The sequence below is a fragment of the Camelina sativa genome, chromosome 9, assembly GCF_030686135.1.
Source record: "Camelina sativa cultivar CO46 ecotype springtype chromosome 9, ASM3068613v1".
Taxonomy (NCBI): Eukaryota; Viridiplantae; Streptophyta; class Magnoliopsida; order Brassicales; family Brassicaceae; genus Camelina; species Camelina sativa.
Genome location: NC_141888.1, coordinates 40,719,933 through 40,740,724, shown reverse-complemented (window position 1 = coordinate 40,740,724; position 20,792 = coordinate 40,719,933). Strand labels below are relative to the sequence as shown.

The 20,792-nt window shown below is 36.6% G+C and overlaps 5 protein-coding genes across 11 annotated transcripts; 3 read left to right on the top strand and 2 right to left on the bottom strand.

Moving 5' to 3' along the window:
• Nucleotides 1-35: 35 nt before the first annotated feature.
• Nucleotides 36-2,320, top strand: LOC104714241 (inosine-5'-monophosphate dehydrogenase 1). The gene is made up of 5 exons (XM_010431531.3): nt 36-652; nt 753-1,351; nt 1,471-1,650; nt 1,731-1,988; nt 2,079-2,320. The coding sequence occupies exons 1-5, from the start codon at nt 250-252 to the stop codon at nt 2,148-2,150; spliced, it is 1,512 nt and encodes a 503-aa protein (XP_010429833.1). The 5' UTR covers nt 36-249; the 3' UTR covers nt 2,151-2,320.
• LOC104714240 (ent-kaur-16-ene synthase, chloroplastic) lies at nt 2,314-6,587 on the bottom strand. 7 transcript variants are annotated; one of them, XM_087466215.1, is made up of 15 exons: nt 6,389-6,587; nt 6,175-6,270; nt 5,966-6,018; nt 5,588-5,885; nt 5,329-5,509; nt 5,002-5,213; nt 4,798-4,918; nt 4,593-4,690; nt 4,283-4,500; nt 4,094-4,209; nt 3,880-3,978; nt 3,495-3,710; nt 3,265-3,406; nt 2,925-3,170; nt 2,314-2,776 (listed from the first exon to the last, which is right to left on the bottom strand). In XM_087466215.1, exons 2-15 carry the CDS (start codon nt 6,221-6,223, stop codon nt 2,462-2,464), a joined length of 2,364 nt encoding a protein of 787 aa, XP_087322341.1. In that variant the 5' UTR covers nt 6,224-6,270; nt 6,389-6,587; the 3' UTR covers nt 2,314-2,461. The 7 variants fall into 7 exon arrangements, with proteins under 7 accessions (XP_087322341.1, XP_087322342.1, XP_087322346.1 ...); XM_087466216.1 differs by having other exon boundaries at nt 6,175-6,267; XM_087466220.1 differs by lacking the exon at nt 4,798-4,918 and having other exon boundaries at nt 6,175-6,267; nt 6,389-6,452.
• Nucleotides 6,588-6,749: 162 nt separating this feature from the next.
• LOC104714238 (ALA-interacting subunit 5-like) lies at nt 6,750-9,567 on the bottom strand. The gene is made up of 8 exons (XM_010431526.3): nt 9,173-9,567; nt 8,600-8,658; nt 8,407-8,481; nt 8,180-8,293; nt 8,015-8,085; nt 7,598-7,895; nt 7,188-7,477; nt 6,750-7,048 (listed from the first exon to the last, which is right to left on the bottom strand). The coding sequence occupies exons 1-8, from the start codon at nt 9,261-9,263 to the stop codon at nt 6,991-6,993; spliced, it is 1,056 nt and encodes a 351-aa protein (XP_010429828.1). The 5' UTR covers nt 9,264-9,567; the 3' UTR covers nt 6,750-6,990.
• Nucleotides 9,568-9,770: 203 nt separating this feature from the next.
• LOC104714237 (succinate-semialdehyde dehydrogenase, mitochondrial) lies at nt 9,771-14,876 on the top strand. The gene is made up of 20 exons (XM_087464633.1): nt 9,771-10,106; nt 10,349-10,462; nt 10,551-10,650; nt 10,790-10,838; nt 11,090-11,177; nt 11,288-11,398; nt 11,767-11,829; nt 11,926-12,036; nt 12,368-12,433; nt 12,540-12,617; nt 12,705-12,782; nt 13,011-13,077; nt 13,157-13,242; nt 13,418-13,450; nt 13,561-13,593; nt 13,752-13,852; nt 13,982-14,067; nt 14,157-14,263; nt 14,338-14,415; nt 14,691-14,876. Exons 1-20 carry the CDS (start codon nt 10,005-10,007, stop codon nt 14,727-14,729), a joined length of 1,590 nt encoding a protein of 529 aa, XP_087320759.1. The 5' UTR covers nt 9,771-10,004; the 3' UTR covers nt 14,730-14,876.
• A 2,850-nt stretch (nt 14,877-17,726) lies between these two features.
• Nucleotides 17,727-19,905, top strand: LOC104714235 (myb family transcription factor APL). The gene is made up of 6 exons (XM_010431523.3): nt 17,727-18,197; nt 18,286-18,362; nt 18,502-18,568; nt 18,696-18,762; nt 18,849-18,891; nt 18,991-19,905. The coding sequence occupies exons 1-6, from the start codon at nt 18,023-18,025 to the stop codon at nt 19,636-19,638; spliced, it is 1,077 nt and encodes a 358-aa protein (XP_010429825.1). The 5' UTR covers nt 17,727-18,022; the 3' UTR covers nt 19,639-19,905.
• The last annotated feature ends 887 nt before the right edge of the window (nt 19,906-20,792 follow it).

Sequence of the window (20,792 nt, the reverse complement as noted above, 5' to 3'; positions counted from 1 at the left end):
AAAATAAAATAAAAAGAAAGGAAGAAGAACATATCAATCAGTAGATTCGCACTATATAAGGAAACTATACTCTCGTCTCTCTCTCAAACACAAAGACACAACCTACACAAGTCAGAACAACCCTCCAAACGACTTGAATCAAAATTCAATACTTTGAGAATTTGTCGTCTTCCCAAAAACCCTCTGCCTTAAACCCTAATTTAAAACAACACTCTTCGCCTCTCTCTCTCTTTTTTTGTGTCTCCGGCCATGTCGAGATTCGAAGATGGATTCCCGGCGGATAAGCTCTTCTCTCAGGGATACTCTTACACATACGATGACGTCATCTTTCTCCCTCACTACATCGATTTCTCCACCGACGCCGTCTCTCTATCCACGCGCTTTAGCCGGCGCGTACCCTTATCTATACCTTGCGTTTCGTCCCCGATGGATACTGTCTCTGAGTCTCACATGGCTGCTGCGATGGCTTCCCTTGGTGGGATTGGAATCGTGCACTACAACTGTGACATCGCCGCTCAGGCATCTATTATTCGCCAAGCCAAGTCCCTTAAACATCCCATCGCTTCCGACGCCGGTGTGAAGTTCCCTGAGTACGAGATTACTTCTCTGGATGCTTTTGGTCCTTCTTCATTCGTCTTTGTCACGCAAACAGGTCAGATTCATATTCTTTTCCAGGAATCTATCACTGTCTTTTAAGGATTTGAACTAGTTCAATAGATTTGAGTGTAATGATTGGATTTGATATAAAGCAGGTACAATGACGACTCCGAAACTGTTAGGCTATGTATCGAAATCGCAGTGGACGAGAATGAATTACGAACAAAGGGAGATGAAGATTTACGATTACATGAAGAGCTGTGACAGCAGCGACTATGTTGTGCCATGGGACATTGATCTTGAAAAGATTGAGTTTTTACTAGAGGATAAGCAAAAGGGCTTTGTGGTTCTTGAAAGGGATGGTGAGACTGTGAACGTGGTGACCAAAGACGATATACAGAGGGTTCAAGGATATCCCAAGTCAGGGCCAGGGACCGTGGGTCCAGACGGTGAATGGATGGTTGGTGCGGCTATAGGGACGAGGGAATCTGATAAGGAGAGGCTGGAGCATTTGGTTAACGCTGGGGTCAATGCTGTTGTGTTGGATAGTTCTCAAGGGAACTCTATTTACCAGCTTGAGATGATTAAGTATGTGAAAAATACTTATCCTGATTTGGATGTGATTGGTGGCAATGTTGTGACAATGTACCAGGCACAGAATTTGATCCAAGCTGGAGTTGATGGATTGAGAGTTGGTATGGGGTCTGGTTCGATATGTACCACACAAGAGGTTTGTGCGGTTGGCCGTGGACAGGTAAATGAAATAAACTCTGAAGCCTAACTGTTTGATTCTTCTAGAATGTGTAAACTTTGTGAATTATGTAACTTAACAGATTCCTTCCTTTTTTTTTGTGTGTGATTTGGACATCTTAGGCTACTGCTGTGTACAAGGTTTGTTCGATCGCTGCTCAGAGTGGGATTCCAGTTATAGCGGATGGTGGTATCTCAAATTCAGGTCACATTGTAAAAGCTCTCGTCCTCGGAGCATCAACTGTTATGATGGGAAGCTTCTTGGCCGGAAGCACTGAGGCTCCCGGGGCTTATGAGTATAAGGTAATAGTCACACCTTCTTCCGGTTTAACTAACACTTTTTATGAAACGCTATTTGTTTTGATTGTTTTTGGTAATGATAGGACGGTAAGAGGATCAAGAAGTACCGTGGAATGGGATCGCTAGAAGCAATGACTAAAGGAAGTGACCAAAGATACTTAGGAGATAAAACAAAACTTAAGATTGCTCAAGGAGTGGTTGGAGCAGTCGCAGATAAAGGCTCAGTGTTGAAGCTGATACCTTACACAATGCACGCCGTGAAACAAGGTTTCCAAGACCTTGGTGCTTCTTCCTTGCAATCTGCTCATGATCTGCTGAGATCAAACATCCTTAGGCTCGAGGTAAATGAAACTTCTTGTCTCGATTTTAATTCCCAAAAACTTTCTAGTTTTGCTGACATTAGTGCTGATGCTGTTTTGGTGTTGTGACAGGCTCGAACTGGTGCAGCACAGGTTGAAGGAGGAGTTCACGGGCTGGTTTCTTATGAAAAGAAGTCATTTTAAGCTTTGCCCAAAATTTGAGGATTTTGTTTGAGTTTTTCTCATATTATGTTCCATGTTATTTTCATCTATACTTTTAAATCTTACTCATAGTTTTTATTTATTAACATCACATTGTATCTTAACACCAATTTTTCTCTAATGTTGTTTTATAGTTAGACTTCAGTTATAAAGAACTCGCTCTACTAACAATTTTCCATCGTGTTTATTAGTTCTTACAAGAACTCAACGAAAATAGTCAGCCTTGGTATTTCCTCTTAGTTGTTTTGTAGCAATAAAAAAGAAGACGAAAGTCTTATTTTTGACCTGCCAGATCAAGTTAAAGATTCGTCCTGCAAGGTAATTGGCTCGTAGATCACAGATTTAACAACACTCATCAGATTATGTGATGTGAATCCATCATCCTTCCTGTAAAATAAGTTCAATACTTTGCTCATCTTCAAAAACACTTCTTTGCATTCCCTTGGAACTACACTTCCCTTCTCCTCCAAAACTAGCTTATGCAATTCTTCCCTCTTTCTCTCTGCTAAACCTTTCATCGATTCAATGATCTCGTCTTTGCTGCGACTGTTTCTCTCGTGTTCCATGTGCAATGAAACCGCATTCAGCTTCCCCTCCTTGCATTCTCTCTGCAAAAAAACATCAAAAGGGATACTTAATCCTAAATCTATGAGCAGAAGTTAGTTTATTATCATTATCATGTTGGATTTAGACGTCTTTGCCATCATTTAACTGTACATTGTAGTTCAAAGTCTAAAATCTTAAGAACAGTCTTACCTTAAAACCTTGTATGTCATTAAGAAGACGACCCATGGTGCTCACGAGCTTGTAGAGCTGATTATATTGGTGGCTATCCACTGTCTTCTCGGAAAGTGGTGGTCCGATCAGATAAGTAGCTGGGAGAATAATTGGTCCTAATGCAAATGATATGTACGCATTTTTCATGTAATCCTCCAAGCTTGGTGTTGACTCGTTACTAGACCACTCGGCTTCTCTCAACATAGACTTGAGCAAATCCAACCACTGCATCCGATAATGTGCGAATTAACTATGTTCAGATGATTTGTTAGGATATGATAACAGATAATATAATCGTGTGGGATTATAGATACTTAACAATTTTCACAATGTGGTGTGTCACAGTGCGTCCTTGATAGGTGAATGCTTTGTCTCCTGTTTCAAGAATTGTATCCCTTAGAACTGAGAATATGATCTCAACATGTTCCGAGCAGTACTCAGGAACACCGTTCAAATCCCACCTGAAATTTGTAAGGGAAGACTAATTATGCTTTTATGAGGGAACAGAGCAGAGGAAGAGCTTTGAAAGAAAGAGGCAAATCAATATACTTTTCGACCAAGTGTATGAGCTTTTCTAGTTCTTCTTTGGACCCTCCAACATCAAAGAAGTCATCTACAACCGTTGTAAGTACTCCACCTTTGGCCCAAGATATACGGGCATCAGATAGTTCTGGAGAAAATAAAGTTGCAGCCCCAGAAAAGTAACAGTAAGCCAGCTTCTGTCTAGCAAATCTCAGTTCCTGCAATCTATTCTCCACAATCCACCTGCAAGTTGGTGAGCAGCATTATAGACAAATGAATATGCTCATATAACAAATAAAAGTAGCACCTGAAGCCATGACGTGAACTCGTTCAAGTGTGTGGTTATATAAGTAAAACTAGTTAGCTTATGCAAGAAGGTTAAATGAATCAAAAAGCTTAGCTGGGAGTGCACCTATCAAGATGTTCCATTTCTTCCCGGTGTATGGACTGGCAGAAATTGAAGTCATTTACAGCTAACTTCAGGATATCAGAGCTGCATATATTGTGCAAACTAGAACACAGAAGAAATCAAGAATGATAGTTGATGTCCTTATAAGAATGTTGTTTAATGGAAGCTGAGTATGCCAAAGAACGCAAGCTACAACGAAATGAACTTAAGTTTTTACCGGTATGAGGTTTTTGTGACTCTGGTGTTTTCAACAACGCAACCATTGAGCAGTTTTCTCCTATGATCTAATCTTTCTAGGCTTGCATAGGAGGGAAAACCAAGAGCATCCTCAACCTGAAAAAGATAAGATTCTCAGAAAGATAGATAAGTAAAAGAGGAAGATAGATAAGTAAAAGAGATTATGTACCTCTTTCTTGAGGTATTTATCTCGAACAGAGGTCTTAAGCCAGTTAGACAATTCCATCTCTAGATATTGTATAGTCCAAGAACACTGCTTCTTCAAAGCTGACTCATGTGGATAACTTTGGGCAGCCTTAAATAATTCTAACACAGAAAACGTATCCTTAAGATATCCTTCCAAAGTATCAGAGAAACCAGATTCTTCTGCAAATGGTTTTAGAGGATCTGCAACAAACACAGCGTATCAGCATATTACACGGACATGCACATTACTCAAAACTAGGCTATATGCATCCGAAAGAAAGAGGTCATTTCACCGTAAGACACGTCATAGCCATGAGCAAGCAATAATCGGAAAGCCAAAGCACAAGTGGTCAAGTCCAAACATATTTCTTCATCCCCACACAGCCAGTATCTGTTTATTGGTCAATGATAGCTTCCAAAAATCATGAATATATAAAATAAAGCTACCGTTAAACTAAAAAACCATCACAACAAGTTTCAATATTCGCTGATTTTTACCTATAGGTTTCATCCAATAGGCTTTTGATTTCTTTTTTGAAATCCCTATCAATTCCTAAGCTTTCAAGAGTGTCGATTATACTAAGGCGTGCATATTGATCAGATGGATAAACTGTGGGAACTGAATGATAAGCAAACTTATTAGCAGTGGAAATTTTTAGATACAACGTACAACGGAAATGATAGCCATGTTAATAGATATACCTGCAGCCTCAAATCTCTGAAGGAGAGAACAGAGATAACGGAGACAACCATCATTTCCAAACTGAGTAAATGCGGCTGCTGTTGTTGCTGGAGAATCAAACAGTGACCCATTTTTCTTCTGGTATTTAACGATCAGATTCCAATCTTGTAGCTTCCTTGTTCCCTCTAAAACATAGGCCAGATATGCTTTTTTTCCCTTTGAAAATCTTTCACTATCAGTCATCAAATATTAAATCAACAAAACTTGTTCAAATGAAGACTTGTGTACATGAAAATAATTCAGCTTCGTCTGAGTATGCAAATAAAAGACCAGGAGTATAATATAACCTTCTAAGATCAAAATCTCGTTTCAGTATCATGGCATCCACGATTTCTGAGCCCAATGGAATCACAAGATTCAAATCTCTAGCATACTCAATCATCCCAGGAAATATAATATCAAATCCTGCTGGTTTCTGTATGGTTTCATCAGAGACTGATGCAGAGTTCAGCTCAATAAACTGAAGACCTGGATTTGAAACTCATCATTCCATGAATCTTCCAAAAAGTCAGATAGCTAGTAACAAAACAGAAAAAAGAAACTGACCCTTGTTTATTTGTCTTTCACCAGCTCCCCACTTCTTTAACGCAAGGATACTAGCCAGAGTAGATGATAACACATCCTTCTTAAGAGATTGATGGTCATGATTATCATCAAGCCCCCAAGATCCATCTTCATGTTGATTTTCCAATAACCACTTCACACACTGTGGGAAAAGTGGAGCATTCTGGGAACTACTACTAGGTGATGGAACCATTGCTACCCAACTAGTATCGTACGCCGAAACAGAAAGCTCTACTTTATCTAACATCTTCCTAATCTTTTCTTTTGTTTGCTCAAAGCTCTGAATAGTTTTAAGAATATTAGTTGGTCTAAAACCAGAATTATCCTTTATATATTCAGCTGTAAAAAAAGATTAATTACCACATTGTTAGATCTTGTGCGTTGTACTGCTTCCAATCTCTTTTCCGAAGTAGCTGCGCACACAAACAAGAGAGAATCAAAATCAAACAGAATTCGATTGCGGAACAATTCGCACAGTAGCTTTAAACCTACAGAATGATGTCAGTTTACTTAAATCCACGAAACATGCAAGCGGAGAATAAAGAGATTGAGAGAGTACAGAAAGTAACCTGAGATCCGAGATGAACAACCGGAGGAGCTGCGGAGGTTGATAGACATGGAGAAACCAGAAGCAAACGAAACGGCGTCGTAGGCTTAGCAACCTGCTGAGAAGTCATCATCATCATCAGCAACAACAACAACAACCACAGTGAGTGAGAGGAGCCAATTCCCAAATCGTGAAATTAAGTAAATTAAATGAAAGCTACAGAGAAAACAAAATACAATTCCGACGAATTAGCAGCCTTGACCACCGTATGACCCGAAAAAAAATATCTGGAAATCAATCTTTTTTTTTAATACTAAAAGATTAATTACTAATATACAAAGTAATCTGTTTTTGACCAATTAGATTACGATAAAAGATAATGAAAAAAAGAGGAAAAAATTCTACTAGTGTATATATTAGATATCAACCTGACATGTGGACCGTAGATATCGCGGACTCGACACAAATACTAGTAGTTTTTAAAAATTATTACAAGTAAATGATCCTGAAATATTTCTTATTAATCCAAAACCAATCAATCAGTCAATCACCACGAAACTGCAACAACATATCATCAAATCGTTAAGGCTTAAAGACTAAACAAAATTCTCTGGTTAATGCAATGTCGAACTAAATTCATTTACATTATTTTCTAAACGCCATTTACTGTCCATTATCTTAACAACGACATGACAAAAAAAAAAAAGCGTTTGTTTTCAACAATATCAAATTATAAAACGGACTATATATTCTCTTTCTCTCTTTTGTTAGGTCAAACAAAACTAGGCCGTTTGACTATGGAGGGGATGATCACGCCTGATTGCCCTGAACAACTCTGTTATTGTAAACCTCCAGCACTTCTGTTCCACGAAAGGTACGACGGATCTCCCAGTTGCCTGAAAGCAGAAACCCAATTTCATTTCACTCTACACTTTCTAAAATGATATATATGACATCCAATAATCTCACTAGCCAACCCTTAACAAAATAAATAAGAACTTGAGTAGGAAGCAGGGGATGATCATGCTAACGTACCTTGGCTTAACTAGATACAATACGGCGAATGTAACAGCCAAAAACAAGCAAATGCTGCCTACTGTCAGATAAGCAATCCCCAGGAAATCGTTCCTTCCACCGAGCCAGCTAGTTGTTGATAGCACTAGCTTCTTCTGCCCATTGAAGCTGTACGTGTTGTAGTTGTTCTTCAACACAACCACTATGGTATCACCAGCGTTTAGGTCCGTCTCAATCTTCCCATACAGCTTCCTAAATGTTGGCAAAGCCGCCGTTCGCATCCAGACTATGAGGTCTTCTTGCTCACTCAACTATATATACATATATCCAACAGAAGAACTCTAATTAACCACACTTGTTAACATCCAATATCAGATAATGAATCTATCTAAATTGATATATAGATATATATTGGAGGCTTTAATTGTTACCGATTTATTAGTATCGAGTTTTCCACCGCCTATAGGCGCTCCTGTCTGAAAATTTTTAGGGAAGACATTTTTGCCAAACTTGTTTTCTCTGTCACTCTTCCATGATATGTCTTTCTTATTCACAGGAATTTGTTGGCTGTTTCTTGAAAAGCTATAAGTATCGTTGAATAAACTCCAAGCAACAAGACCACATGGAACAATTGGTTCCCCACCCACGTTATCCTCAGGTGCACAGGTCTTCACATCACGCTCGTCTCTTGGATTTCTTAGCTGTGCATCGTTTCGACTTTTCACATACCTAACACACATATATAATCAACCAGAGAATTGTAACTGAAACTATTACTTTGAGGTGCAAATAAGGCAAATTACTATTACTTGAAAGAGAGTTACTAAGATTAAATGCAGGCAAAGTACCGTCTATGGTTTTGGTAGAAATTCTCAAGTTGGTAGTAAACATAGACAGGACGCTTCATAGCTTTTGTCACCTGGAAAAGAAAAAAAAACAAAGATGTATATATATGTATACTCAATTGATCATAGGAAGGAACTAAATTGCCATAGAAGAGGATATATATCAACCGTTATTGTTCTGTTACATATCTTGTCTCCTTCACCCTGTATGTAAGCGACCATGTTGTTTCTAGACGATGGTGGAATGCAGTCTGTGTCATATCGATCAACAATCTCAACGACCTTCAAGAGTAATGAAACGAATCCTCAATATATAAACCGCAAAACCGAAGCTGGCGAAACAAACATTAGAAAAAAGAAAAAACAGAGAAAACATTTGGATAAAGCATACATACTCCTTGAGAAGCAAATAAGCAGATGACTCCAAGGGGAATGAAGACAACCCCAGCGACTAGAAATGTTAGGATTACCTGTTAATGGCGATGAACAATAAGAAAACAGGAAAAAAAAAGTACCTTATTTTCAAATCTTGTATCATATTGCACTTGTGCCGCTTAAGAAAGTGACAAAACCGTGATGGAACTTTACCCATCTTGGAGTAAGAATTGGCTTGCACGCTGGAAGCTCCTGCTGAGTAAACTTAGAATCTGGTCAAAGGAAATATATTTAGAAAAAAGTTTCTTAAGAACAGAGAATCTCGAAACCTACTATATATATACGATTTGGTTTATATATTTATGAGTACTGATGGTAAAGTTTTCGAACATAAGATTCCAAAATCCAACAACCTAGCTGATGAACCTCTCTTCTCCGTCTATAGAAGAAGAATCAAAACTAGAATATACAAACTATACAAGAATGCATAATACAAATCAAAAGATATGTGCCAATGATATATACCGAAACATGCAAATTAAAAGACATGGCGATCGAGGCACAACAACACCACAACCAAAGAATCACGTAACTATCTACATATGCACATAACCGTTCTCGGGAGATAAACAAGAAATTTTGCATCAATTGGTGATAAAAAAAAAAAATCGATCGGCATTTTAAGAAAGAAAGAAAAAGAAAAAAAGACGAGACGATCGACAAAACAAAGATGGATCAACCAAAATCAAGAAAAAATTGTGAGGGGGATAAAGATAGAAAGATCACATTTTGGTCGCTTAGATGTTCTCCTCACACCGGAAGAAGGCTCACCCGATCCGCCTCCTCCGACGGTGGAAGATGCCGCGTTGGAACTCATTACCGAAGAAATCGATGAGAGATGATCAAAAAAAATTTGTGTGGGCGATTCAGAATCGAAACGACGGCGAGAACAGATCCTTACTCGAGAGAGGGTAAGACGAATGTTAGGTTTGGGTCACGAGAGATAGAGAGGGAGAGAGAACATCTATATCTACTTCGGGAAAGATTGATAGATCTTTTAGATGAAGAAGTAAAACTCTGAGAAAGGCAAAAAGAAGAAAAAAAAAAAAAAGAGGACGTGACAAATGCTGCTGTTAACATGGGAGGGAAAGATCCATCTATTAATATATTAAGGAAATTATATATACACATCAAATATATAAATATAATATATGGAAACCCAAAGTTTTTTTAAATATTTTTTTTTATAAAAAAAACGAGAATTTTGTGTAGAGAAAAAAAAACGGAAGTTTTTGGAACAAACCCGGCAGATACGATTAACGTGCCACGTGGATTACACGTCATTAATTAATTTATTCCAATCGAAAGCGGGTCAAAATAACCCACCTGTCATTTTGTGACTTTCCAATATTTTTTAATGATTTTATTCCTTTTTTTAATCACACTCTCATCTCAAGACCCCTCCAGGTGGAGAGACTGGAGAAGAAGATATTTAATTTACTCATATCTTCTTCGTTCACCTGTCTCAGTTTGATTTCGTTGCTTAGCTTCGCTTCACCAGCTTTTAAATCTCACACTAAAGTCTTTTTCGTTCGATTGAATCAATCGTATCGTGGTGATGGTAATCGGAGCAGCAGCGCGTGTAGCCATCGGCGGTTGTCGAAAGCTTGTCTCCTCGTCACATACTTCCCTCCTCCTTGTTTCTTCTCACTGTCGCCAGGTTTAAAATCTTCTCTCTGTCGTTTCTTCTTTTTGTAATATCCAATATTATGACTCTCGTGGATTCTTCCGATTGATGTCAATATCAGAACAATGGTTATATATTTGAATTAAATTTCTCTCGATCTCGTAAGTCTCATGGTGGAAGGATATAAATATTCAGAAAGGTCAATTTTGGTTTCCTCCGCTCCGATGTGTTTCGAAATAGTTTATGATACTTGAGTCAATTGAATTGATTATCAGATGAGTACGGACGCACAAAGCGTTTCGGAGAAGCTCAGGAGTTCTGGTCTGTTACGAACACAAGGTCTAATAGGAGGCAGGTGGATTGACTCGTATGACAAGAAGACAATCAAGGTCTGCCTCTTACTCTCTCTCTCTCTTGATTTTGTATTTTGTATTGCTTTCTGTTGACATCTTTTGACCTTGTTCTTCTTCTTGACAGGTTAATAATCCAGCAACCGGTGAAATTGTTGCTGATGTTGCATGTATGGGAACAAAAGAGACAAATGACGCTATTGCTTCTTCTTACGAAGCTTTTACATGTATGTCACCCTAGCCTTCTCTTCTTAATAATAATACCTATAACTGGTCTGTCTCTGCTTAATGTTTGATGGCAATGTGCTGGGGAGGGATAAAATACTTATTTTTTTTTGTAATTCTCTTACATGTTATGGCATTCAGCTTGGAGCAGATTGACTGCTGGAGAGAGGAGTAAAGTTTTACGGAGATGGTACAAACTTTTATCCCGTAGCAATGCATACTCTTTATACATATTGTAGTGTGGATGGGGATGTTTTAGGATTATAAGGTCAGACTAAGATCACTATGCGGGAATGTTTTCCATGGATGTCAATTGCTCATGAAATTAGAATATAGTTTTAAGACTTTTTAAATATATGGGCAGAGATATGGTATCTTGCTTGAAGCTTGCTTATATAGTATAATTTCAATGGGCTTTCGGCTTCGTTTCTCCAAACACAGGTATGACCTCCTTATTGCACACAAGGAAGAACTTGGACAACTTATAACTTTGGAGCAAGGAAAACCACTAAAGGAGGCCATAGGAGAGGTAGATGATTCAGTTTGTAGTTGAGAACATTGAATGTGCTGTTTGGGCTTGTCTCAAGTGTTGCAATCGTTTCTTAAAAGCGATATATGATTCTGTAATTTAGTTTGCAGGTCGCATATGGGGCAAGTTTTATTGAGTACTATGCGGAGGAGGCAAAACGTGTATATGGTGATATAATTCCTCCTAATTTGTCTGATCGCCGGTTATTAGTTCTAAAACAGGTTTGCCGATTCTTGCTTCTAAATTCTATATATGCAGCTTTTATTTGTGAGTGACACTATTCTGCACCCTTAGATTAACTTGGAAGTGCGTATGTAGAGATGTTATTTGCCAGGCAATCTGGGCTTGGAAATCTGTGACTTTGCTCTGCATTCCGACCCACCACCTTCACATTTTTAAAAAATTTTCCAAGTTCTGTAGCAATGCTATACGAAATGAGAACTTGGAGAACCTTAATCTTGTTTTGCGAATTCCCTTTCATATGTGGAGATTCCTAATGTACTCTTTTTCCGTGTCATGTGGCTGTATTTATTATATCACATGTTTAGTATACGCCTCAATTGCTAGAATCTCTTGATTTTCTATGCAGCCTATTGGTGTTGTTGGCGCAATTACCCCTTGGAACTTTCCCTTAGCCATGATTACTCGGAAGGTCTTGCTAGTTTTACCATTTTGTTCAATCTTATTCTAATAGATTATGTAGAACTTTTTTCATTAAGTTTTATGTGGATGGTTGATGGTATTGCAGGTTGGCCCTGCTCTTGCTTCCGGATGCACGGTGGTTGTTAAACCATCTGAACTTACTCCCCTAACAGCTCTTGCTGCTGCTGAACTTGCACTTCAAGCTGGAGTACCTCCGGTAATTTATATGTCTAATTAACCAGCGTATCCGGTCTCCTCAAGTTTGATTTCCTAATGTCAGGGAGCTGACCTGATAATTTGTTAAGTTTGAAAATGTTGTCTTCCGTTTTAACATGTGATTTGATTTGACCTAGCGTTTCTATTTTTGTCAATGTGGCTCCTAATCTGATTTATGACCCATTGATGTATGACTGTGTGGCTTGAAGGCTAGTTTTTAACAATGTTTCTTTTGTGCTATTGAACTATATGACCAGACAATCTCTTTGGCATTTTCCTGTTTTTTTGTATATGTAACATTTCATGATTCATTTGAATGGTATTTTCAACAGGGTGCACTTAATGTAGTCATGGGAAATGCTCCTGAAATCGGGGATGCTTTACTTACAAGTCCACAGGTTTCTTTAATTATCTTTTGTACTTCCTGTTATTTATGTATATGCCATTAGTGATTCATGGTAAGTAACCTTATCAATTGACTGTTTTGTTTCTCGTGCTACGTAGGTGAGGAAAATCACATTCACAGGATCAACAGCAGTTGGAAAGAAGTTGATGGCAGCTGCTGCACCTACTGTCAAGAAGGTATGCTTAAGCAACAATATCGTGCTATTCAAACATATATTCTCCAGATCATATATAACTGGTACCTCTTCCTTTTTTCTTGCGTAGGTTTCTCTAGAACTTGGTGGCAACGCACCCTCCATAGTATTTGATGATGCAGACCTGGATGTAGCGGTAAAGGGAACGGTAAGTGTTGGTCATGCGTGTTAGACTGTTAGGGCATTGATTTCTATAAAAGATGCAAAATGTTGATCCATCTGGAAAAATTACTCGGAAGTGACAATATCCTGGTTTCCATATGAGATGTGTCTTACTTTTTATCTGGTTAATTACGTCCAGGCTCCACCTTTCCGAGCTCTATAGGGATTGCCAATACCATAAAACATTATTTACCTATTTGATCTGTGATTGCAGCTTGCAGCAAAATTTAGGAATAGTGGTCAGACATGTGTTTGTGCGAACAGAGTACTTGTGCAAGATGGTAAGTATTGGGATACTCGACACACCCCTCCTGGATCTTGCATCCAGTATTAACATAACATGTTATATCTTTTCAACAGGTATCTATGATAAATTTGCTGAGGCCTTTTCTGAAGCGGTTCAAAAGTTAGAAGTAGGAGATGGCTTTAAGGAAGGGACAACTCAGGTAAGTCCTTTATCGATCTTATACTTCTGAGAATTTAGGCTATTTGCTATCAAATCCAGTCATCAGATCACACTATTGGTACCTCGTTTCTACGTTCTGTCAACTAGCACCCCAAGTCTCTTGTCTGCCCTTTTATTTTGCTGTAAATTTATATGTCGCTTCAACATTCTTACAGGGTCCACTTATAAACGATGCAGCATTGCAAAAGGTACATTAGTTGTACTTTCCAGTTTCTGTTTTGGTTTCCATGTACAACAATTATATTTGATGGCACTACTGATAATAGTCTTACTTACTCGTCATGCTTAATAATTTCAGGTAGAGTCATTCGTACAAGATGCAGTTTCCAAGGTTTGTATTTTCTCATTTGCGTCCTTGCTATCCTTGATTTCTAAGTGAGGCAGTTCATATTTTCTATTTGTATGCCATTCATTAAGACACAATTCTGGTATTCCTTTAATATGAAAACTAGATGAAATATCTTATTTGTTGTTGTCTTCTACTTACAGGGAGCAAAAATCCTTCTTGGCGGCAAAAGGCATAGTCTAGGGATGACTTTCTATGAGCCTACTGTTATCCGTGATGTTTCGAGCGACATGATTATGTCTAAGTAAGTACTTAAAGCTTCACATAATTGTAGTGTTATAGCTTTTTGTTTCTCTAAAGAATGAACTAGAAACATCTACTGTTCATCACATTTTTGTGATAAAAAAAGAACTGCATATGTTGCTTCTTCTAGGGAGGAAATTTTCGGACCCGTAGCTCCCCTTATTCGGTTCAAAACAGAGGAGGACGCTATCAGACTCGCTAACGACACAATTGCAGGTTTGTCTTCATGTAATATTAGTAACCTTCTCCTTGTATATGTCCAGTCTTGGACTAACATAATAAGTGGAAATGTGTTGTGTGTGCAGGACTTGCTGCTTATATATTCACAAACAGTGTCCAAAGATCTTGGCGTGTCTTTGAAGCACTTGAATACGGACTTGTAGGGGTGAACGAAGGACTCATATCAACAGAGGTAAGACCAGAAATGAAAGAACCGCGTTCTCCTAATTATTGCCAGACATATTTGCTTACATCTTTTGATTGCAGGTGGCTCCATTCGGGGGAGTGAAGCAGTCTGGTCTTGGAAGGGAAGGATCCAAGTATGGTATGGACGAATACCTTGAGGTAACTCAGAACACCCATTTATCTCTTATTGAACTACGCTTGAGTGGATCGAATTGGTCTTATATAATATTAGAAATCTCACATGAAGACGTAATAAAGTATGCAAGGCTATATAGCCTTATAGGTGGTTAGTTTTACATTTTCCGATTGCTCCCAAACTCCAACTGTAGCATAGCACAGAGACTATCGATGAGAATCTGTTTTTTGAATTCTTTGTTAGCATAAAGTTTTGCAAATGACTTTTTGTTTATTGAGGGCTCTTGGCTTTGACACAGATCAAATACGTATGCTTGGGAGATATGAATAGACACTGATTTGGTGTGTTAGAGAAAGCTTGGAAATTGTAAGTTTGTATCCTTCTACTAATAAAAGCTCAGCCCTTGGGTTTTCTTTCTTGCTGTGGAACATAATAAGGATTTGAAAGGATACTTGTTATGAAATAAAGGTTCAAATGTTTCACAGTTTCAGCATGGTTTTTAGATAATATTTTGGGGTTTCCATTTTATTTATCTTTGTTTTGCGTGAAATATATGTGTAATATTTTATTCGGACAATTTTTGCTTGCGATATATAAAAGGCAAAAAAAAAAAAAAAAGGCGGTGTTGTTCTTTGCTTCAGTTATTACCAATTCTTTTAAGTCGATGTGTATTTGGGTTTATTTTTCTTTTTAACTAGTATCTTGTCATATTATGTTTCATGTGACAACAAACAATGTTTAGGAGGACTATATATCAAACTTAATGCCAGTTATTAAAATATTAATGAATTCAAAAATTATTCGCTCGTTTATGTTTCAAAATAGCGATAGATTTACATGGCTCTTTGCCAAACTTGGGATTTTATTTTTCTTTATCGTTTAAAAAAAATATGGGGAAAAGATAAGAAGGTTGGAAGGAATATATTCATTTCGAAGAAGAAATTCGAAAGCACCATCAAAAAAAGATGCTTGAAGTTCAAGCAACTGTGGCCTCTATTTTTTTTATAAGCCGACTTACTTTATTGTCACTAAATTCATTTTCTTTCTTTCTTTCTTTTTTCATAACCTCTTAGTTTGCTTCAACAACAATTAGCTAAAAGTTAAACATTAGCTTTACTTGGTTTAAATAAAAACAAACACTTTGCTTTCTTTCCATTTAAACACACAATAATATTTCGATTTTAATCATCACAAAAAACCTTCTATTAATCAAGAACTTAAATGACCTTAAGGCGGACGATTTGCTAATGCTATAATGTACCACCACCTCATATCACTATAAATAAATTTTTGTAAATAATAGTGATAATGATTGCGAACAAAATATATATATGGTGATAATAATTAGGAATAACATGTGTGTATCTTCAAAAAGGAGTAAGGGGAAAAAGTCTAGTAAACTATGTAAATGTCGCTGGCCAAGATTTATACGGTTAGCATCTATCGCGGGAGTTCTATTTTCATTTTTTTTAATATTGTTGGCGCAATAAGAATCTATCTTTATTCATCAAAGAGGAGAAGAATTGATTCCAATTCTCATGCAATTTGAACTTTGATTTTATTATTTTAAATCTAAAAGCTAACACCATTTTTCTTATTTTATCATACTCAGAACTCAGAATTTGTGTGCGATAATTATTTACTTTTATTATACAAATAATTCGTCTATATTACAACATCCAAGATTTAACATTTCTGGCAAAGAAAAACATACTGTTTTTAATTTACTCCAAGTAAATTAATATCTGAAAAATGTATTACCATGTATAGCTGCACAAATCGTCAGTCCTACAAAAGCCAAAAAGGGTTTATAGCCCCAGCAAGCTTTAACCAATAAACAAATAAAAATTAATGGAGAAAAGAAGGAAAAACATATGGTAAAAACTAAAAATAAAGAATAAAAGAGCTTTAATAAGTAGAAGAAGAGGTCCCCAACATTAACACTATCTTTACACATTGATGCATAATTCTCCACATACCAATAGTCCGTGTATGTGTAATATTCTTCTGTTATTTTTCGTTTTATTTTCGTATTCATTGACAAATATCGAGCTACATTGCATGTTTTCCCTTCATACTTAATAATGAAACCTATAATATATATAATTTTCTGATTCATTTAGACAATATTCTCTTCTTTTGTGTGTGTGTGTGTGTGTGTGTGTGCATATCAACCTCAGCCATAATTCATTGACTTATTCTTATTCTATGTTAATATGCCATGGGACCTCCCACTCATATATATTATTAGGTTGACCATTTTACATATTTGTACATATTCACAAACTAAAAAACCAAAATAAGAAATTCATGCGATTAGCGAGCTAGTTATATGAATAACTAATGCAATCGAATTCAGGGAAAATATCAAAAAAAGTTGCTTGCGTATACTAGTGGTGTCCGTACTTGATGAAAACGTTTTAGTTATCTCGTTTGCAGATGTAAACCACAATTTTGTAACTAATCGATGAGAACGTTTTTATTGTTACAAATATATATATATATATATCCCATTCCCACCTAACGGTATTGCAGGAACCAGGAGCTATAATAAACTTGTTCCAAAATATACGGTCAATTAATTTAAAACGAAACTCATCATTGCTTAGAATTTGTATATTCAGCTCATAATTAACCAAAAAGGTTTACCCTACCATAAATGATAAACCCCTAGTGCAATTTTTTTTTGGTTAGATATTTCTATTATTGTACGTTTGTGTCCAATTTACGATATCTAACGTGTAGACATACTATATAGTATATACGACTATCCTCGTGCGGTCTTAATTGGAATATGTGGACGTTTAATATATTCACCGTCGAGAGTTGTGTATATCTTCCTGTAAAGAAATTATGTACAAAAAAAATGAAAGTATAGAACTTTCGTATTAGATAAATGGTTTTAAAAATACTTATAAATAAAATTAGTAGATATCTATAAAAGACAACCAAAGATTATAAAAAAAAAAAGGATAGTGTATATTTTTTTCTTTTATTCAGGTGAATTTTGATACACGTCAAAATTGAACAAAGAAAAAAATCTCCTAATTTGTAAGAAATAACATAGTATATTACATAGCTTCCAATCCATACCCGTTTTTTATATGTGACAAACAAATTCCTAAGATCTCAATGGTAAAGTTAATTTCTTTCAGAAAAATGGTGTATTGGATTCATTGTTTTTAGATATTAATTTAATAATCTGGGACAACAGAGACATGAATTACTTCATGTAGACGTATACATAGTGCTTTTACACAGATTTTATATTAAAAATAATTCAAAGGTATTCAAGCTGAGAGGGATAACAAGAAAAAAACAATTGAAAAAGATAGCGACAGTATCTTTTCACAAAGGAACGTCTGCGTACTACTAGTCTGAAACTTTAATTCTCTCTTCCATACTAACGATAAAACATATATTTAACTAAACCAGTTATTAATTAATATTATTCACAAAAAAAAAAAAAAGACGAGAGAGAGAGATGGAAAGAGAAAAAGCCGTCATCTGATCTCTTCAAAAACGCATCGTATTCTCTCACATTTTTGCATCACATTCGTTTCTTGAATCCCCTCTTCCAGAGAGAGAGAGAGAGAAAGAGAGTGAGAGAGAGGAAGAGAGAGAGAGAGAATGTTCCATGCTAAGAAACCTTCAAGTATGAATGGTTCATATGAGAACAGAGCTATGTGCGTTCAAGGCGATTCAGGCCTCGTCCTCACCACCGATCCTAAACCGCGTCTGCGTTGGACCGTCGAACTCCACGAGCGTTTCGTCGACGCCGTCGCTCAGCTCGGCGGCCCCGACAGTAAGCACACACATATATTTCATCCATCCGTTTGACCAAATTATATAGAAGTGTGTTTTTCAAAGTTTTTGATCATTTTTGTTTGCAGAAGCAACTCCAAAGACGATTATGAGAGTTATGGGTGTGAAGGGTCTTACTCTTTACCACCTAAAGAGCCATCTTCAGGTATGTACACAAATATAAATTAGGGTTTTTTTTTTCTTCCCTTGCTTTAAATTTTCTCTTCTCTTTATCTTTTCTATTCTTTTTCACTTAATATTATAATATAGGTATAACAACTTAGTATTTGGATCTATGGGTGCAGAAATTTAGGCTTGGAAAGCAGCCGCACAAGGAGTACGGAGATCACTCCACAAAGGAAGGTTCAAGAGGTGACCACTCCAATATCTTCCTTTCTCTATCAAATTAGGGTTTTTTTTTCTAAGTAATCAATGATATATGTATATATATGTCCTTTCATCCGTCTTCTTCTAAAATTTTGTTTATTTTACGGTGTAGCTTCTGCCATGGATATTCAGCGCAACGTAGCTTCTTCTTCCGGCATGATGAGTCGCAACATGAATGAGTATGTGTTTCAAATTTCGTTTATTTCTCAACTGTCATTTTCTATATACACATGAGCAACAACTCACACCAGGTTGATTTGATCAGGATGCAAATGGAAGTGCAAAGAAGGTTGCACGAACAGCTAGAGGTAATTAATTAACATATATATATTCTATGATAACTTAACTCTTACAAAATCAATTTCTATCCATAATTATAATTAAATGTTGCATTTTAATATGTTTAGGTGCAGAGACATCTGCAGCTGAGGATTGAAGCACAGGGAAAGTACATGCAATCTATATTGGAGAGGGCTTGCCAAACCCTAGCCGGTGAGAACATGGCAGCCGCCACTGCAGCAGCCGCCGTCGGAGGAGGATACAAAAGTAACTTAGGAAGTTCGAGTCTTTCAGCAGCGGTAGGCCCACCTCCTCACCCTCTTAGTTTCCCGCCGTTTCAAGACCTAAACATCTATGGGAACACAACCGACCAAGTCCTCGACCATCATAACTTCCATCATCAAAACATAGAGAACCATTTCACGGCCAACAATACTGCAGACACCAACATTTACTTGGGGAAAAAGCGACCTAACCCTAACTTTGGTAGCGATGTAAGGAAAGGACTAATGATGTGGTCTGATCAAGATCACGATCTTGCCGCTAACCAACCAATCGATGATGAGCATCGAATTCAGATACAGATGGCTACACATGTATCCACCGATTTGGATTCTTTGTCGGAGATCTACGAAAGGAAATCAGGTCTATCAGGTGATGAAGGGAATAATGGTGGGAAGTTAATGGAAAGGCCATCACCTCGAAGATCACCATTGAGCCCTATGATGAACCCTAATGGTGGATTAATACAAGGAAGAAACTCGCCATTTGGCTGATACAATAATTAATTTTATTATCTGTGATGCATGGGTACGTAAGAACGAGATATATATTTTGTCATTGTGAGTTTGAAGTAGGGGTTTAGAGATGAGACAAAACAAAACAAAAAAAAACAAAACTATAAACTTTGTTATGTTTATGGGATTAGTTTTGCTCGTGTTTTAATCTGTACGGGAACTATTTATTATTGTTGTTACAATATTTAGGATCTATATATTTTGTACTTATTTCTTACTTATTTATATATAGTCGCGGTTTGATTATTGATCTTTACATTATTCTTACTCACAGGTCAGTACAATGGCCGAATGATTCTCTGATATTGTTATTCTTACCACTCTCGTAAATTTTTATTACCTTGTATAGTTAACTATTTTGATATTCTATGTTTGATAGCATCTTTTTTTTTTTTGCCTATTTTCTTATAAAATAAGAAGTTTTAATAATAAATCCGCAGTTTTATTTATGTACATACTTGTACGATACTCATATTTGACAGTTTGCCAATTAGAGGTATGCATATAAAATGTGAATGTGCGTACTAAAGTATATATCTGCATAGGGATATATGTTAAACCAGTATATGTGAAGTATATTACGTACATATAAGATGCCTTGACTAGTGTAAAAATTTCATGCATGAACGTAACTGTTTATAGGACAAATAATGGACATTTATGGGTAAGAGATTGATCATGTTTCAAGGCAAGTACGATATTTTAAAGCTTTTGAAGGGCCCTTTGCTTTTTCATGAGTTAGTTATTTCTATCTCAAGTTAGTTTGTACTTGATGCCTTATATATGATTACGCTAAAATGGGATATCTGCATCGGGAAACTAAATTTTCAAATCAAACTTAATTGGAAGAAAAAAAAAAGTGTATGGTAAAAAATTCATAAGTGAATAAGAAAAAGAAAGGACAGCGCAAGTTATATAATGATGATGATCCCCATCAAAGCAAAAGGTTTTTAGGGTTTTGGGAAAACCACATGCAAACAGCAAAAAAAGCTGTAAACTTTGATTCAAATGTATATATAGTCACTTGATTTTGTACGATACTATATATACATATATGTATGCATTTATAGCTGCATCAAAACTATATATACATGCAAGTGTATGTAGAGAATGATAGCTACAAGATCCTTTTC

Excerpts from the sequence above, each read along its gene's own strand:
- LOC104714240 (XM_087466215.1), bottom strand. The coding sequence starts at position 6,223 with ATGTCTATCAACCTCCGCAGCTCCTCCGGTTGTTCATCTCGGATCTCA. Across the intron at positions 4,919-5,001 it reads TCAGAGATTTGAGGCTGCAG|TTCCCACAGTTTATCCATCT; the intron begins GTATATCTATTA and ends CTTATCATTCAG. Across the intron at positions 4,501-4,592 it reads TGGCTATGACGTGTCTTACG|ATCCTCTAAAACCATTTGCA; the intron begins GTGAAATGACCT and ends TGTTTGTTGCAG.
- LOC104714235 (XM_010431523.3), top strand. The coding sequence starts at position 18,023 with ATGTTCCATGCTAAGAAACCTTCAAGTATGAATGGTTCATATGAGAAC. Across the intron at positions 18,363-18,501 it reads ACCTAAAGAGCCATCTTCAG|AAATTTAGGCTTGGAAAGCA; the intron begins GTATGTACACAA and ends CTATGGGTGCAG. Across the intron at positions 18,892-18,990 it reads GGTTGCACGAACAGCTAGAG|GTGCAGAGACATCTGCAGCT; the intron begins GTAATTAATTAA and ends TAATATGTTTAG.
- LOC104714238 (XM_010431526.3), bottom strand. The coding sequence starts at position 9,263 with ATGAGTTCCAACGCGGCATCTTCCACCGTCGGAGGAGGCGGATCGGGT. Across the intron at positions 7,896-8,014 it reads TTCTACCAAAACCATAGACG|GTATGTGAAAAGTCGAAACG; the intron begins GTACTTTGCCTG and ends TATGTGTGTTAG. Across the intron at positions 7,049-7,187 it reads TTGTATCTAGTTAAGCCAAG|GCAACTGGGAGATCCGTCGT; the intron begins GTACGTTAGCAT and ends TTCTGCTTTCAG.
- LOC104714237 (XM_087464633.1), top strand. The coding sequence starts at position 10,005 with ATGGTAATCGGAGCAGCAGCGCGTGTAGCCATCGGCGGTTGTCGAAAG. Across the intron at positions 13,451-13,560 it reads ACGATGCAGCATTGCAAAAG|GTAGAGTCATTCGTACAAGA; the intron begins GTACATTAGTTG and ends TAATAATTTCAG. Across the intron at positions 14,264-14,337 it reads AAGGACTCATATCAACAGAG|GTGGCTCCATTCGGGGGAGT; the intron begins GTAAGACCAGAA and ends TTTTGATTGCAG.
- LOC104714241 (XM_010431531.3), top strand. The coding sequence starts at position 250 with ATGTCGAGATTCGAAGATGGATTCCCGGCGGATAAGCTCTTCTCTCAG. Across the intron at positions 653-752 it reads CGTCTTTGTCACGCAAACAG|GTACAATGACGACTCCGAAA; the intron begins GTCAGATTCATA and ends GATATAAAGCAG. Across the intron at positions 1,651-1,730 it reads CCGGGGCTTATGAGTATAAG|GACGGTAAGAGGATCAAGAA; the intron begins GTAATAGTCACA and ends TGGTAATGATAG.